We start from the raw sequence: 14460 nt of genomic DNA, 5'->3' as shown, positions 1-14460 counted from the left end.
CCCTTGCCATAAATTATGTGTTTAAAGGGAAACATGTCTACACCACCTAACTTTGTAGTCACTGTTCCCTGGCAATGTCAGTCAATTTTTTAGAATTGGTAAAAGGCCTTGAATAGTAGACCATGACTAATTGTAGAGTGCCTGGTCTGTACCAGGTACTATGTTCAGTGGTTTATGTGAATCCTCCCTTTGAGCCATTTGAAACAACTCAATGAGGTGGATAGTAGTAGGCCTATTTTATGAGGAAACAGACTCAGAGAGGAGAAGCACCCTACCCAAAGTCACACAGCCAGAAATAGCAAAGCATAGAGCCCCTTTTTCCCACAGAGAAGAAAATGGAGGATCAAAGGGACTTGAGTTACTTGGCTCAGGTCCTACAGTCAGGAGAGGTGGGGGTAGGAATTGAAATAGATCCCATGATGGCAAATCCAATGTTGTTCGAAGCTATAACCCTGTCATGCCAGGGCTCAGCCTTCTCCTTCTTCACTCTGGCTCTCACTGCAGTGCATTGGAGCAGCTGCCACCCTCGGCCCCACCATGCATGGTGTCGAGCTGGACTCACTCATCTCCCAAGTGAAGGACCTGCTGCCGGACCTTGGGGAGGGCTTCATCCTGTCCTGCCTAGAGCACTACCACTATGATCCGGAGCAGGTGATCAACAACATCCTGGAGGAGCGGTTGGCACCTGCCCTCAGCCAGCTGGACCGCAGCCTAGACAGGTGGGAGAGATGGGTGGTCGGAGGAGGCGGGGACCCAGTCTGCCTTGGGGCAGTAGGTCCTCTCTGTCCACCTCATAGCCCAGGGCTTGGCTTGCTTGCTTTTCACCACAGCAGTTTAAAACTAATGCCTTGTTCAAGGAGATAAAACCTGGGGCCCCCAGGAGGTTCTCAGTGCATAGCTCATAGTCTCTGCAGTGGGTACCTTGTGGGAAGACTGAGTAGGGGCAGATGTGACAGAGGTTGCTGAGCCCTTCAGAGTTCCTAAGTTTTTAATCTGTTCCATCCATACCACCTTCCAGTAAATATCTGAAGGGGGACATCCAAAGCCTCTTCTGTCCTTTTTATGTACCCTTTGTGAGTTTGGCCCACTGCTGCCCTGAAGGCCCTTTCAAGGGACACCATGAGAGATGGCATAAGTACATGTTTCATCCATGAACAAATGATCTTTACCAGATGAATGAAATGATCTCTGTGCCTTTGCACAAGTTCCTGAGCACAGAGGCACAAGGGGGTTACGTGAGGCTAGGGATATGGTAGAGCATTTGCATAACACATTCAAAGCCCCAGTTCTAACCCCAGCACCAAATAATCCCAAAAGAGACTGAATGACCTATGACCCCCTGTCTCACAGGGCCATTGTGAGCATTAAATGAGGAATGGAGCTTTTAAAAAAAATGGAAAGAAAGCCGATATGCATGAGGGAGCTTCATTTGTAGTATGACTACACACACAGGCAGAGCCTTGTCTTCTGACTAAAGGTTTCCAGACTGTGTCCTAGTTGTGGACACTGAACCACAGTGCAGATTCTGATGGATAGAATCCAGCATGGGGAGCCAGGTATGGTGGTGCCTGCCTGTAATCTCAGCACTTGGAAGGCTGAGTCAGGAGAATCATGAGTGCAAGACCAGCCTGGGCAACTTAGCAAGACTTTGTGTCCAAAAAACAGATGTACATGGCAGGAAGGAGTAAAGCATAGGAGGTTGGCCTAAGCTGGCAGGGCCCCTAAAATGATTTCTGTACCCCCAGACAGGCAAAGCCAGATCCCACTCCCCTGCTGACATCTCGTCACAACATCTTCCAGAATGATGAATTTGATGTGTTCAGCAGGGACTCGGTGGACCTAAGCCGGATACACAAGGGCAGGAGGTAAGTGTAGTGGGCTGTGGAATTCCACTCACCCCAGCTCTGGAAGTATAGAGGGACAGTGAGAGAAACCAAGGGCCCCATAGTTACAAAATGGGCTCACTGTGCACTGCTTGGGGCTGAAGCAGGGGGTGCAGATTTCTTAATGACTGTGCCTTATGCTGTGATTCTGGGCAAGAAAGTTGATAGTGCATCCTCCTTGTCAACAGCAAAAGGTCAGAAAGGCCAAATCTGTCCCCCTGTACTCTTATTATATATTTGATGTATTGACTGTCAACTCTGTGGGCAGTAAGTAGAGCTGGCCAGTGATTCCCAGAAGCCACTTTTTGACCTGATTTTCCCTAAGCTATGACCAAATGAGAAAATTAAGGATTTCCGCCATGTGAACTTTTCCAAAGGTGAATATAAACCATTTTAAGGCCTTTCTCTTTTAGTTTTTGTCCTTCTTACATTTGGGGGATCAAAAAGTCCATTCATGACTTAATTCATTCAACAAATATTTGCCTGGTACTTAAGCATTCTAGGCCCTGGACTAATTAGGTTCTGGAACTGGAGTAGGGAGTGAAATAGACACGGTCTGTGCCCACATGGAGTTTGCGTTAATCAGCTCATCAAACAAGCAGTGTCACATTGTAGATAGAACAAGTACAGGGATGGAGGCATGCAGACTTCAGTACCTTTGTTGGAGGTCCACCCAAGCAGGAAGGCTCCTTTGAGAAGGTGATGAGGGACCAAGAACTGAAGGGTGCAAAGGAGGGAAGGAAAACCCTTGCGTGAACAGCAGGACAGGGGCCCCAAGGCCTTCGTAAGTGTGGTGGGTGTCCCAGGAACTGACAATCATTTTGAAAAGCTTTGGAATGGTGATCCACAAGAAGGACTGAGAGTCAGCACTAGTGATAGAGAGTTTGACAGCCAAATCAGGAATGGCAAAATAAGACACTGGTAGCACTGCTAGTGTCCCAGAGTTCTGAAGTGCTATTCGTGGAACCCAGAAATCTGAGCGCTCTGGACAAGCACAGCCTGCCCTGTCTCCCGTAACAGTAATATGAATGGGGAGATTCAGAAGGATGAGGCCAGCCTTGTTCTGCTGGTCGGAGCCCTAGTGTGGAAGTGTGAGCTGTTCCCCCTCCCTTGCCTTGTTAGGAGTTTGGCTGGCTAAGAGTCTGAGGAGTGGGTGTCAGACAGCTTTAAAGCCATCTGGCTGGCCAGGCAGGAAGCACTTGCGAAATGCTTAGCCATATACATTGTGACATCCCCAAGATCCCAGACCAGAGCTGTCATCCTACATCAGTAGCTACTACACCAGGCCACCATAGCCCTCTGTAGCTCCTTCTATGGGGGGTGGGGGTGACAGGGGTCCTCCAGCCAAGAAAAAGACTAGTTCATGCCCTACCCTAATTTGGTAGGTCCTCCATGGAGCTTAGGTATCTGGGGGCTTGGCTTTTTTACTGACCTTTGTCTGAGGCTTTGCCCAGGGCCATGGTAATGTAAGGACCCATTTTCCCCTACTCAAGTCATAGATCACTCACTAGGGTCTGCCAGGGGGCTTGTCTCAACTATCAGGGTTGTCTGAAGGCCTGGGGCATTCCAGGTTGCCTGGCAGAACCTGGACAGCTAGTGTTTACTGAACCCACTGTGCTGGCTAACCCAGGGGTGGGGATTATAAAGAGGCAAAGCCTCCATTCATCTGTTCATTATTTATTTATTCATTCAGCAAATATTTATTAAGTGATTTACAAGCACCAGATGCTATGCTAGACACCAGGAAAACAAGGTGAGCCAGGTGCCCCAGCCTTGCCCTCAAAGGGTAGAGACCGTGGGAAAGATAGACCATTAAACAAGAAGTGGCAGAGCACAGGTGCCAGGGTAGGGTGCACCAGGAGTTCAACAGAGACAGGTGTCCTAATCGGGGCAGTGTGGAGAGTCTCAGGGCCCTTCCTGCTCTCAAGGAGGACATTAGAAATTCAGTCATATAAAACAGATCACACGATGTGCATACCATGGAGCCAGCAGGACGCACTCCACAGCTTAGGTAAGAAGGAGATCTGGTCCCTTGAGCTGAGGAAGCTGCAAGAGGCGGGGTGTAACTAGCCCATGGTGCAATGACATGGTCCAGGCTGTCACTTTTCTGTCTGTAGGGGCCTTGGCTTTGTGATCAGGCTGGTTCCTTGAGAGTCTAGGGGTTGCAGCTATTTCAGCTATAGCTTCCAGAAATGACAATGCCAAAAGGAAGTCCAGTTTAGGTGTCCCTATGTCTCTTAGAGACCAGGCTAGAAGCTTCCAGACTCCCTTTTATCCAAGATAATTAAGTCAGAGTAGGACTTGAGGTCCTAATATGAAGAACAGAAGTATAAAGACTTGAACAGTGAAGGTCTCTTAGTAGTATGGCTGTGGTAGAGGAAGCTGTTGGGTAGATGCCGACCATCTATGCCACAGATATAGTGTACCAAATAAAGGAAGCCATGTCCATAAGGTAGGGTTCCCTGACTCTGTTGGGCTGTTCCACAGTGGCCTGAAGATAACAGATGTTCCCCCTCAAAAAAGCTTCTGTGGCCAGGTGTGGTGGTAACACAGTTGTAATCTTAGCACTTGGAAGGCTGAGTCAGGAGGATCACCATGAGTTTGAGGCCAGCTTGGACCTGTCTTGAGAAAAAAAGAAAAGATTCTGTGGCCAAAAATGTATGTCTGACGCCTATAGAAACACAGAACATGTTAGCACATTAAAGCATCTGGTAAGTCCAGCAAAAAACAAACAGGATTCATTTGTTGAACCTAGCAGGTGTCAGGTCTTCTACACGTTATCTTCATACTCACATCAAGTGGGTGCCGCAGAAGGAACTGAGGCTTGGGGGGATGGGGGACTTGCCAGTGGTTATATAGTTCAGGCAGTGATAAAACCATCCTGAGTCAAAAGACTTGCTGTTAGAGGCTATATGGCCTAACAAGTTGCACTGCCCCTCTGGGTCTCTGTCTCCTGACACCTCACCTGGAAAAGGAGGGGTTAATTGTTCTATGGGCCTGTAAATCCAATCTGAGATGGACCCTGAAGAACAGGGCTGAGATGAGGGGAAAGGCTACGACCAGAAGCCTGCATGTTCCTAGGTTTGCCATCATGTAGGAGGTGGAGAAAGTGTCTTGTTTCAACACCAGTTCCTGAAACCACTGTTGCCTACATTTTTAGCCTAGAGTGAAATTCTGGCCCTTAAACAGACCTTTTACCAGCTGTATTTGCTGGAATTGTTCTTCTTCCTGGCTTCAAATAAGGTCACGGGGCCAGAGCCACACCTTCACAGATGAGCTGCCTAGGCACCAGGCTCTACTGTCCCACATCAAGTGTTTTCTCCTGGGAACCAGCTGGGCTGGGCAGAGTTTTTCAAGCCTCTCTGGGTGGCCTGCCAGGGAGCCATGTAACCAGAGGCCTCCCAGCACACAAGAACTACCCCATTGCCTGAACCAAGAATAGGATAGACCAGAAGCTGTAGGGTGGCAGAAAGGGGTCAACTTCATCCTTGGTGCCAGGCTCGTCCAGATCCTGGCACTCAGCCAGCACTCCACAAATGTAGCTGAATGCATGGTGTGTTCCTACAGTGGCACCACGCACCTGGACAAGCTTAAACACCTTTTAGTCCTCTCCATCTCTTTTCCAACATGGCAAAGACAGCCAGGTACAAAGTCAAGGCCACCATCACAAGCCTCCCTACCTTGTGACTCTGAAAGATTCCTATGGGCCAAGATTATTTCCTGGTCCAAACATATCATCCTTTCTTCTCGATCCAATCAAATACCCCTGCTGTTCCAGAGCTTCATTACCCTTCTCCAAGATCCCTGCTGGACTCTGGAGCCACAGTGTATTTGCCCTGTCTGTTCCACGCCAGGCATGCTGCCATTTAGCATGATCCACAGTGCTTGTCATAGGCCCATCTGTCATGGCACTGCTCTGTGAGTTCATGAAGGCAGATCTATATCTGGATCTCTCCCTACCTCAGCTTTAGAACCCTGGATGACATGTAATAGGTCCTTAATAAAGATTGTGGTCTGGGCGTGGTGGCACAAAGAAGTAGAGAAGGGGGAGGCTGAAAATGTAATTCAGTATGAAGGTCTCTACACACACACACACACACACACACACACACACACACACACACACACTCTCTTGCAGGGAGGAAAATGCTTGCCTGCCATGCTGGGCACTATAGTCCTGACCAGCTGCATGCAGGTCTCAGGAAGACAGCCTGACCAACTCAGATGCCTGCCCCTCCCTGTGACAAAAGCCGGTTAATAGAAGATTTTTATGGAAGCTGATATAGCCTCTGCCCCCCCCCATACATTCCAGAGCCCCGATTTCACGGCTAAGCTGGATTTTCTTGCCTGGCGTCTCATATTGATTTTCCCCTGCAGGGTTAGAAACTACATTCCACAAGCTTGTGTGAGCGGCTGACAGGCCAAGTTTTTCTACAGGTTGGCCAAGATACTTGCCTAAAGGGCCAGCGACATAGCTCAGTGGACTAAGCTCCTGCCTAAGCAAGTGCAGAGATGGGTTCGATCCCCTGCACTACATGTCACACTGGCCCTGCCCCCAGGCATGCTGAGCCAGCCACCAAGATCAGGTGTGTTGGCATACACTTATAATCCCAGTGCTGGGGTTGATGAAAACAGGAGGATCACTATGAATCTGAGCTGCCTAGTGAGACTCTGTACCAAATACATTTAAAAAAAAAAAAAAAAAGAGAGAGATACTTGCCTGAGTTCCTGTCAGGCCTATGCTACAGGTCACAGTGATCCCAGCGATGGCCCTTTCCCTTCACTGCACCAGTTTCCTTAGCTGTGTTGTGACAGGAATTGCACTTCCAGAATTTTTCTTAGAGTGAATTCTGATGTGGAAGTACAACTGTGTAACAGCAAGATAGGAAGTTGCTGTGGTAAAAGGGGTGAAAGGATGAGGCCTGGGCTCCTCCTTGCTACACACCCCAGAGGTTGGGAGGACTCCCCATGTATCCTTGCTTGGTTTTTGTTTAATTTAAAGACTGGTGCTTGAAGCCCAGAGTTGTGCAATGCTGAGAGGGAAAAAAAGCCCAAATGAAAACAGAACAAAAGCCAAAGATTGAAGCAACCTCAAGCCCCTTATAGTTCAAGTAATTGTTGTCTTTTACTGTCATGCTGGGCCTTCTCTGCATTTATTGACAACACCAAAAGCCCACAGAAACAAGTGGGTGACTTTGCTTTCAGGATCATTCTGTTTTTCTGTAGCTTTCTTTCTTCCTGCAGAATAGAATTCTTTCCTTCAGCACAAATAGATCAGCATTGTTCTTGAGAACTACACACAGCAGTCTGTAGCACAGACAGGGCACAGTTCATGCACCCGCTTCACGCATGAAGGCCATCAGTTGTTTTCTATTTTTCACTGTTAACCTGCAGTACTGAAAAGAAACCCTTGACCAGACTTTTTTGTGTGCATAAGGAGCAAGATTCTCTAGAGTCAGTGCCCTGGAGGGGAATTTCCTGGTCAAAAGAGAGGTGTGTGTATTACTTTACCAGTGGCTCCTGGACTGGTACAGAGGGGTCTGATATCCAGTACAGAGGGGTCTGATATCCAGTACCTGATCTCCATCGTCTCAGCACGAGCCAGTCCCAGCTGTGGCAAAGTAAGCCCAGTGTCTGTCTGGATCCTCTACACCCCACGCTGTCCAAGCCTGATGGTCTCCTCCCTCTCTCTGCTGTCCCCAGGAAGGAGGGGAACACTCGGAGCCTGCTGAACGACAAGCGTGCAGTGGCAGCGCAGCGGCAGCGCTACGAACAGTACAGCGTGGTGGTGGAGGAGGTGGGCGACCAAGCTGGGCCTCCACTGGGCATGGGAGACTGCACAGGTCCCTGAGCTCCCCTGACCCAGGCTTCCACAATTGCAGGTGCCACTGCAGCCAGGTGACCACCATAGTGAGAACTACGAGGATGAGTATGATGACACATACGATGGCAACCAGGTGGGCGCCAATGACGCAGACTCAGATGACGAGCTCATCAGCCGTAGGTGAGGCATGGGGATAGCATCCAAGACCAGAGCAGCTCAGGCCTGTGGGGCTCTCACCACTCTGTGTTTGCAGAGGGAAAATCAGGCCTAGCCACATGGGCAAGTCAGAGCAGAACCAGGGCCCATGCCCACGCCTCCTGTCCTTTCCGGTGCTTTGTTTTTGAGACAAGGTCTTACACACAGTGTGTAGTTCAAGCTGGCCTTCAAGTCCCTGTAGAGCCAAGGCTGGCCTCGAACCTGCAGTGACCCTCTTGCTTCAACCTCCCAAATGCTGGAATTACAGGCATGTACCACCACACAGGGCCTGAATTTCTCATGTGCAAAACATTTTTCCCAAAGGAATCCTATAGGGTTTCCCCAAAACAGATCAAAGCAGAGCTGCCCTGACTAAAGGGAAGACTGAAGAGTACCAGTTCAACCTCTTCCTTACCCTCCTCAACCCTAGTCAGACCCTGGTTCCCAGAAAGAATCCAGGGGCTGGCATAAAGCTAGCTTTGAAAAGCCCTGTGGTGTTCCCAGCCTCCCAAGCCCACTCTTCCCCTGGCAGCACTCTCTGTACCAGATCCCTGTTCCTGAGACTTTCTGTCCAGCTTTCACTGAGTCATTGATCTCACTTTCTCTCCAAACCTGTAGGCCCTTCACTATCCCTCAGGTGCTGAGAACCAGAGTGCCTGGAGAACGGCAGGAAGAGGAGGCTGAAGAGGAGGAGGAGGCTGAAGAGGAGGGCCCCAAGGTACTTCCCTGGCAGGTGGCAGGTGCGGGGGTGGCAGATGAAGGGCATGTAGTTCTGAAGCTTTGAGCCCCCTCCCTCACTGCATCTGGCCCAAGGCAGCCCTGGCATCACTGCTGGGGAAAGGAGCTCTCTTGGAGCCCAGGCCGTCTGCCTGGATTGCTTCTGGCTTAACCTCGGTTGCCTGGTGAGGGCCCAAGGGACAGATTAGAGGCCCGGCCTTTGAGTTGCCAGGTTTATTAGGCCCAGAAGCCTGGGGCTGGGAGGGCAGCTGTCAGCTGGCGTGCCCAGGCTGACAATTTTTAAAATCAAAGAGAAGTTAAGAGCCCAGGGGCCTTGGAGGTCATCTGTACCTGTGAGTTAGAAAAATTCTGTTTTTTAGCAGCTAAACTTTTTATTTAACTGAAATATTAACTGGAATCTCAACATAAAACAGATCAAAGCAGTATTACTCAGGTCAGTAGGGTGGCAGTGAGGAGCCCTGGAGCCCCTGTGCCCTCCCAACAGGTTGACAGACCAGGTGTTTCCAGATTCGGGTCACCAGAGCAACTGAGGAGGCTCCTGTTGGGAACTGCACTGAGAGGTGGGGAGCATTCTCTGGACCAGGAAGATCTCAGAGTCTTACAGTTTTCCTTTCCATCCAGCCCAGGGAGCAGCCCAAATTTTTATATAGAATCTGCCTATTTTCAGCTGGGTGTAGTGGCACACACCTGTAATCCCAGCACTTGGGAGGCTGAGGCAGGAGGATCTCTATGAGTTCAAGGCCAGCCAGGGCTACATAAGTGAGTTCAAAGCCAGCCTGAACTGCATAATGAGAGCCTGTCTAAAAAAAAAAAAAAAAAAAAAAAAGTCTATATTCACACACTACTAATTCTACTTATTTTGCGTTTTGTTTTTTAACAAACCACTGGCCATAAAAGCCTTCTTATGACCCCCAGGTCATTGTTCCCCTGCACTGGTCCAAGCTTCTTGCCGTCTTGGCATAGAAAACTGTCCTCAGTGGCCAGAGAGATAGCTCAGCATCATAAGTGCCTGCCTGGCAAGTGCAAGATCCTGAGTTTGATCTCTGGTACCCTCTGTCAAGTGAGCAGAAAGAGAGTTCCTTTGGCTTTCTTGGCCTTGTGTGGCCTCTCCTAGTGGCCATCCTGCCCTCCCCTTCCATTTTCCATGTGTCCTTGTCACACTCCACCGTGGTCCATTAACCCGACAGCCTTCCAGGAAGCCTTGGCTGTTCAGCTGCCTCCCGCTCCTAATGCGTCTCAGACTGCAGCAAGTCAGCACATTCCGGGACTCCCCTGTGCCTGCTGCAGCTCCCCCAACCTTAGGACAGGGGTGTGCACAAGATTGATTCAAGCATGGTCCCGCCACAATGGAAGCAAATGGAGCAGCTCATGTAATTTTGTCTCCCCTTCCCTCCACAGCCTGACCATTTTGTGCAGGACCCTGCAGTACTGAGGGAGCGGGCAGAAGCCAAGCGCATGGCCATCCTTGCCAGGAAGGGGGGGTAAGCATTCAAGGGGCTAACTCTGGTGGGAGGAAACCTTTCCACTGAGGGGACCCACACATAAGCCCTAATTCTTGTGTACTAATGTAGCTCTCATGACAACTCTAGGAAGTAGCAACTATTATTATCCTCATTTTTCAGGTGAAGAAACTCAAGCCCAGGGCTGGGGAGATAGGGCAGTGGTCTGAGCACCTGCCTAGCAAGCACAAGGACCTGGGTTCAATCCCTGGTACCGCATGCCATGCTGGCCTCATGCTGAGCCAGCCACTAAAACCTGGCGTAGTGGTGCACGCCTGTAATCCCAGTGCTAGAGAGGCTAAAACAGGCTGAGCACTATGAGTCTGAGCTGTGTAGCAAGACCCTATACCAAGGGGGGGGGGGGACAGTGATGTTAGGTAAACTGCCAAAGCTCACACACTAAGTGACCACACACAGTGTAGCTACTCAAGAGTCTAAGGCAGATGAACTGCTTGATGCTAGGAGTTTGGGGTCAACCTGGACAACACAGTAAACACTCCTGTAGTTTAAAAAAAAAGATTAAGCTCTGGTCACTCAGCTCAGCTTTGGGGTCCCTCTTGTTCAGAGCTAGCTGATGTCAGGCAGTATATACAGTGAGAGAGAGCCCTGTCAGCCACATGCCCGTTGTGACTGAGAAAAGTATGGTAGAGACATGGAGCACCTAAGATGGGCCTTTAAGGGTGGGAAAGGGGCAGAGGAATTTGTCATGAGTACAGAAAGGCAAGAAAGCACTTGGTCAGGGAGGTCTTTAACAGGTAGCCTGAGACTCCTCTGTCTACCAGCCTCTCTGAGGAAACAACCTGGAGGGCCTGAGAATCTGCCTCAACTTAAGCTAAGCCAGAGTATGAGCCCAGGCACTCATCGTGCGACACATACAGCCTTGCCATGTGGTTACCGGAGACCTCATCAAGAGGCAACGCATTTGATCTCACTCTGAAGACAGTGGAAGAGCCACAAAGGGGTTTTTGTAGAACTGGGGATTGAATCCAGGGCTTTTGCATTGAGCTACATCCCCAGCCCTTTTTTAATTTTGAAGTGGGATCTTGCTGAGTTGCTCAATTATCCAAACTTGTACTCTTCTGCCTTGGCACCCCCAGAGTGCTGGGATTACAGGTGCCATCATGCTGGACAAGAGAGTACAGAGCCACCCTGGCTTCTTATCATCCCAAATCCCTGAGCATGGAGCTCTGTGAAAATCCTAGCAACTGAGATAAGCTAAAAAGAGCCTAGGTAGTGTCTGTGAGTGCATTTGGTCGTTGGAGTCCACCAAGCAAGGGTCTCGGGCACAGAGCAGAAGTGTCACACCTGCACTGGGTGGCCCTGATAGAGAGGGGAAGGTACACATAAGCCCTTCTCTCCATGTGAGCTGTGATCAGCCCTCTAGCTTTGCTCCCCCACAACTTACCAATGGCTCATCCAGAGGCGAGGCTTAAAGAAGAACCAATCCAGGTGGAGGGGCTGACCCGAGTCCCCAACACCTCCCACCTGAAGTTGGGTTATAAGCATCCTGGCACAGGCTGTGTGTGTGTCCTTAGCTCGTGGCAGTCTGTGGGCTCTTCCCAGCAGACCTCTTCCAGCTCATGGCTTCTCTGGGGGTGGGTTGTTGTTCTCTCAGGTACCGGCATGACAGTTCAACAGCAGTAGCTGGCGGGCCCTGGGGCCATGGACAGAGCCGGGAGACAACACAGGAACGCCGGAAGAAGGAAGCCAACAAAGCAACAAGAGCCAACCACAACCGAAGAACCATGGCTGACCGCAAGAGGAGCAAAGGCATGATCCCTTCCTGAGGCCTCCTGTCCAGCTGGCCCTTCGGGGCTCCCAACTTCAATTTCACCCTTCAACAGCCTGAGCTTTGCAGCCCCTAGAAGGTCACCTCATTGCCTCCCAGCCATCCATGAGCACCTTCTTATAGAACACACAGTGCCTTATCCCTTGGCAGAGGAGCCTAAGGGCCAGTGAGGAACCTCCTCTTCCAGATGTGCTGGTGGGAAAGGGCAGGGGTCTGGGTCCCAAGACAAAGCCCCTGGACCTCAGATACCAGACACCACTTCCCTTTACCCCTGGATGGCAGAAAACCACATAAAACCAGGTTTTATGTGTGTTCGGAAACAACACAAGGCCTGCAAATAAAGTTTCTGACCCTTTCCAGCAACGACCTGTGATGTGACGTGACCCAGTCCTATGTCTCATTCTTCAGTGACAGCTGCCAGCTGGAGGACAAGAGGGCAAAGTGGTCCCTGTGCTCTGTGTTGAACTTTCTTCCTTGCTTCTCCATTCAACCCCTCTTCGTGTTGCTCTGCCTTGCTGTGTGACCATGGGCTCATCAGAACCTTCTCAGCCCCCAATACCTGCCCTATGGAAGGAACTGCTTAGGGGTGGGAGGTGTTATGGCCCTTGCCATTGTTGCATTCAGTCCTGATGCCCTGTGCTGTAGGAAGTAGGTACTGTTTTCAGCCCCATAATACAGATAAGCAAAGTGAAACACTGAAGTCTAAGGTATCTTCCCAGACCACAGCCAAGAGCTCGCAAAATTGGGATTGGACAGTCTGACCTGGGATCTTCATGGGTCCTAGACCCCTGTATATGATACTGTCTCCATCTCATAGCTGGCCAAGAACAAGTGGCCAGTGGTAGAGTCAATTCCAGAATTCAGTGCCTCATAGTTGTACATATACTTTATGTAACTCTTCAAAATCCAGTGATTAAGAAACAAGCAAGGATACCCAAGGAAGCTCATGGGAGTTGGACTGATTCGTCAATGCTTTCACCCACGTGTGGCCAATCAGTTGCCAGTGTGGCAACGGCTGCCAGGCCTCTCAGAGTGTCCACTAATCAACACAGATGAGAGGGGACATTTGTTGGGCTGATCTTGGTCCAGCTTGGCCTGGAGCCCATCAGGGGAAGCCAGAGCTCACGTGATGAATCACCCTGGGTGCTAGTGCCATTTGTCTGCGTGTAGTTAGAATAAGCGTGTGAGGCACAGGCAGACAGGCGCTTGATGGATTGGTTATGTTAGGTCAGCCTGCACAAGTGAAAATCAATAGCAATCCCTCTGCGTGTCTTGCCTCTTGGTGTATTTCAGATATGGGGGTGGTGTCCTTCCTGTGGGCTGCAGAATTAGCCGAGGTCAGCCCCAAGCCAGCCATCCTGATGGGCAGCACCATGACTGTTTCCTCCCAAAGCTCCCTTTTGCCAGGACCAAGCTCCTCAGTCACCGCTCTTGCTCGTCCCTGGCAGGAGGCAAGGGCCTTGGGAGCTGGGAACTTTACCTGCCTTACCTGCTTACACAGCTCTTTGCACCTTTACTTTGTCACCTGTGCCTCCAGCCACTTGGAAGAGGGTTCAGTTTTCCCAGGAGCCTCCTGGCTTAAAGGATCTGAAAAGAACGTTTTTAACATTTTTCAGAAAGTAGTGCCAAGCCGAACTTAGGCTCTCTTGAGAAGCTGCTGCTTTCAGCTTCCAGAGCTAAGGGCACCCATTTGGGATGCTTTGAAAACAGCTCAGGGGCCATGCAGAATGGTGCTCGTAAGCACCCCTTTGCCTCAGGCCCTCGGTATGCCATCTGTGAAGTGTGTTGGACCAGACGGATAGTTTCCTCTTGGTGCCAATGAAAGCATGGAAGGAGTTTCCCAGGTTTAATATTGGTGGCTGCAGCATGTTAGGAGTAGGGTCCGTGGGGGCTCTGCCCCTGCCTGTCACTGAATGCCACCACCCTCACTGCTACTCCTATGCAGGTATCCTCTAAGTGCCTTCTCTGTGCCCTGGCAGAGAACATCATTATCATGGATGTTTCCTGGGAAGACTAAGATCTTGTGCCTCAGAGAGCACTTGGGTCCCAGGTGTCTCTATTTCTAGTCCTACAACAGTGCGGGACATGTGCATTGGAACAGAGCTGCTGTGCCACTGTGAAGTGGTGGGGAAGAACTGATTACTGTTTATTAAGAGGGACCCAGGAGTCCTTAGAGGAGGCCTGGGCAGGTCATCTGTCTAGAGCTGGTGGCACATGAATGACAGAGTCTGTGTACATGTCCTTTCTGAGTTGCCTCTTAAAAATAGCCAGGTACAGCTCGGAGGAGGAAATGGTTGGCCAGAGCCTACATGTTGTTGTCACACCAGGAGCTCGGGGGAAATGGTACTGGGAGGCAAACAAAAAACAAATAAAGGTCAGTCCACAGAAAAGAAAGGGGCTGTTATGTAGCCCTTCAAAATGACTTGGTAGCAACATGGGAAGCTAACTTCTTTTTTAAAATAATAAATTTTAATGAATAATAATTTGTGTTCTGTTTAAAAAGCAAAAAAATAAAAATGCTGAAAAAAAAAA

The 14460-nt window shown here is 50.0% G+C and overlaps 1 protein-coding gene and 1 long non-coding RNA gene across 4 annotated transcripts in view; one reads left to right on the top strand and one right to left on the bottom strand.

The window, feature by feature from the left end:
* Ascc2 (activating signal cointegrator 1 complex subunit 2) overlaps positions 1-14445 on the top strand; it is a 45416-nt gene extending 30971 nt beyond the window's left edge. For all 3 annotated transcript variants that reach the window (XM_023711357.1, XM_023711356.1, XM_004628061.2), the window contains 7 exons: positions 505-719; positions 1746-1865; positions 7587-7680; positions 7766-7887; positions 8521-8620; positions 10039-10121; positions 11755-14445. In XM_023711357.1, coding sequence (XP_023567125.1) covers positions 505-719; positions 1746-1865; positions 7587-7680; positions 7766-7887; positions 8521-8620; positions 10039-10121; positions 11755-11926 — 906 coding nt within the window. In that variant the 3' untranslated portion in view covers positions 11927-14445. The remainder of the gene's footprint in view (positions 1-504; positions 720-1745; positions 1866-7586; positions 7681-7765; positions 7888-8520; positions 8621-10038; positions 10122-11754) is intronic.
* The window catches only part of LOC111815766, a 25469-nt gene continuing 19430 nt past the window's right edge, over positions 8422-14460 (bottom strand). Inside the window, exons 2-3 of the long non-coding RNA XR_002820406.1 lie at positions 13426-13429; positions 8422-8453 (exon numbers count right to left, since the gene is read on the bottom strand). This is a non-coding gene — a long non-coding RNA (uncharacterized LOC111815766). The remainder of the gene's footprint in view (positions 8454-13425; positions 13430-14460) is intronic.

Source organism: Octodon degus, unplaced genomic scaffold, assembly GCF_000260255.1.
Source record: "Octodon degus isolate 3935 unplaced genomic scaffold, OctDeg1.0 scaffold00021, whole genome shotgun sequence".
Lineage (NCBI taxonomy): Eukaryota > Metazoa > Chordata > Mammalia > Rodentia > Octodontidae > Octodon > Octodon degus.
Note: the sequence above shows the minus strand (reverse complement) of the source record. Positions and strands in the feature narration are given on the sequence as shown.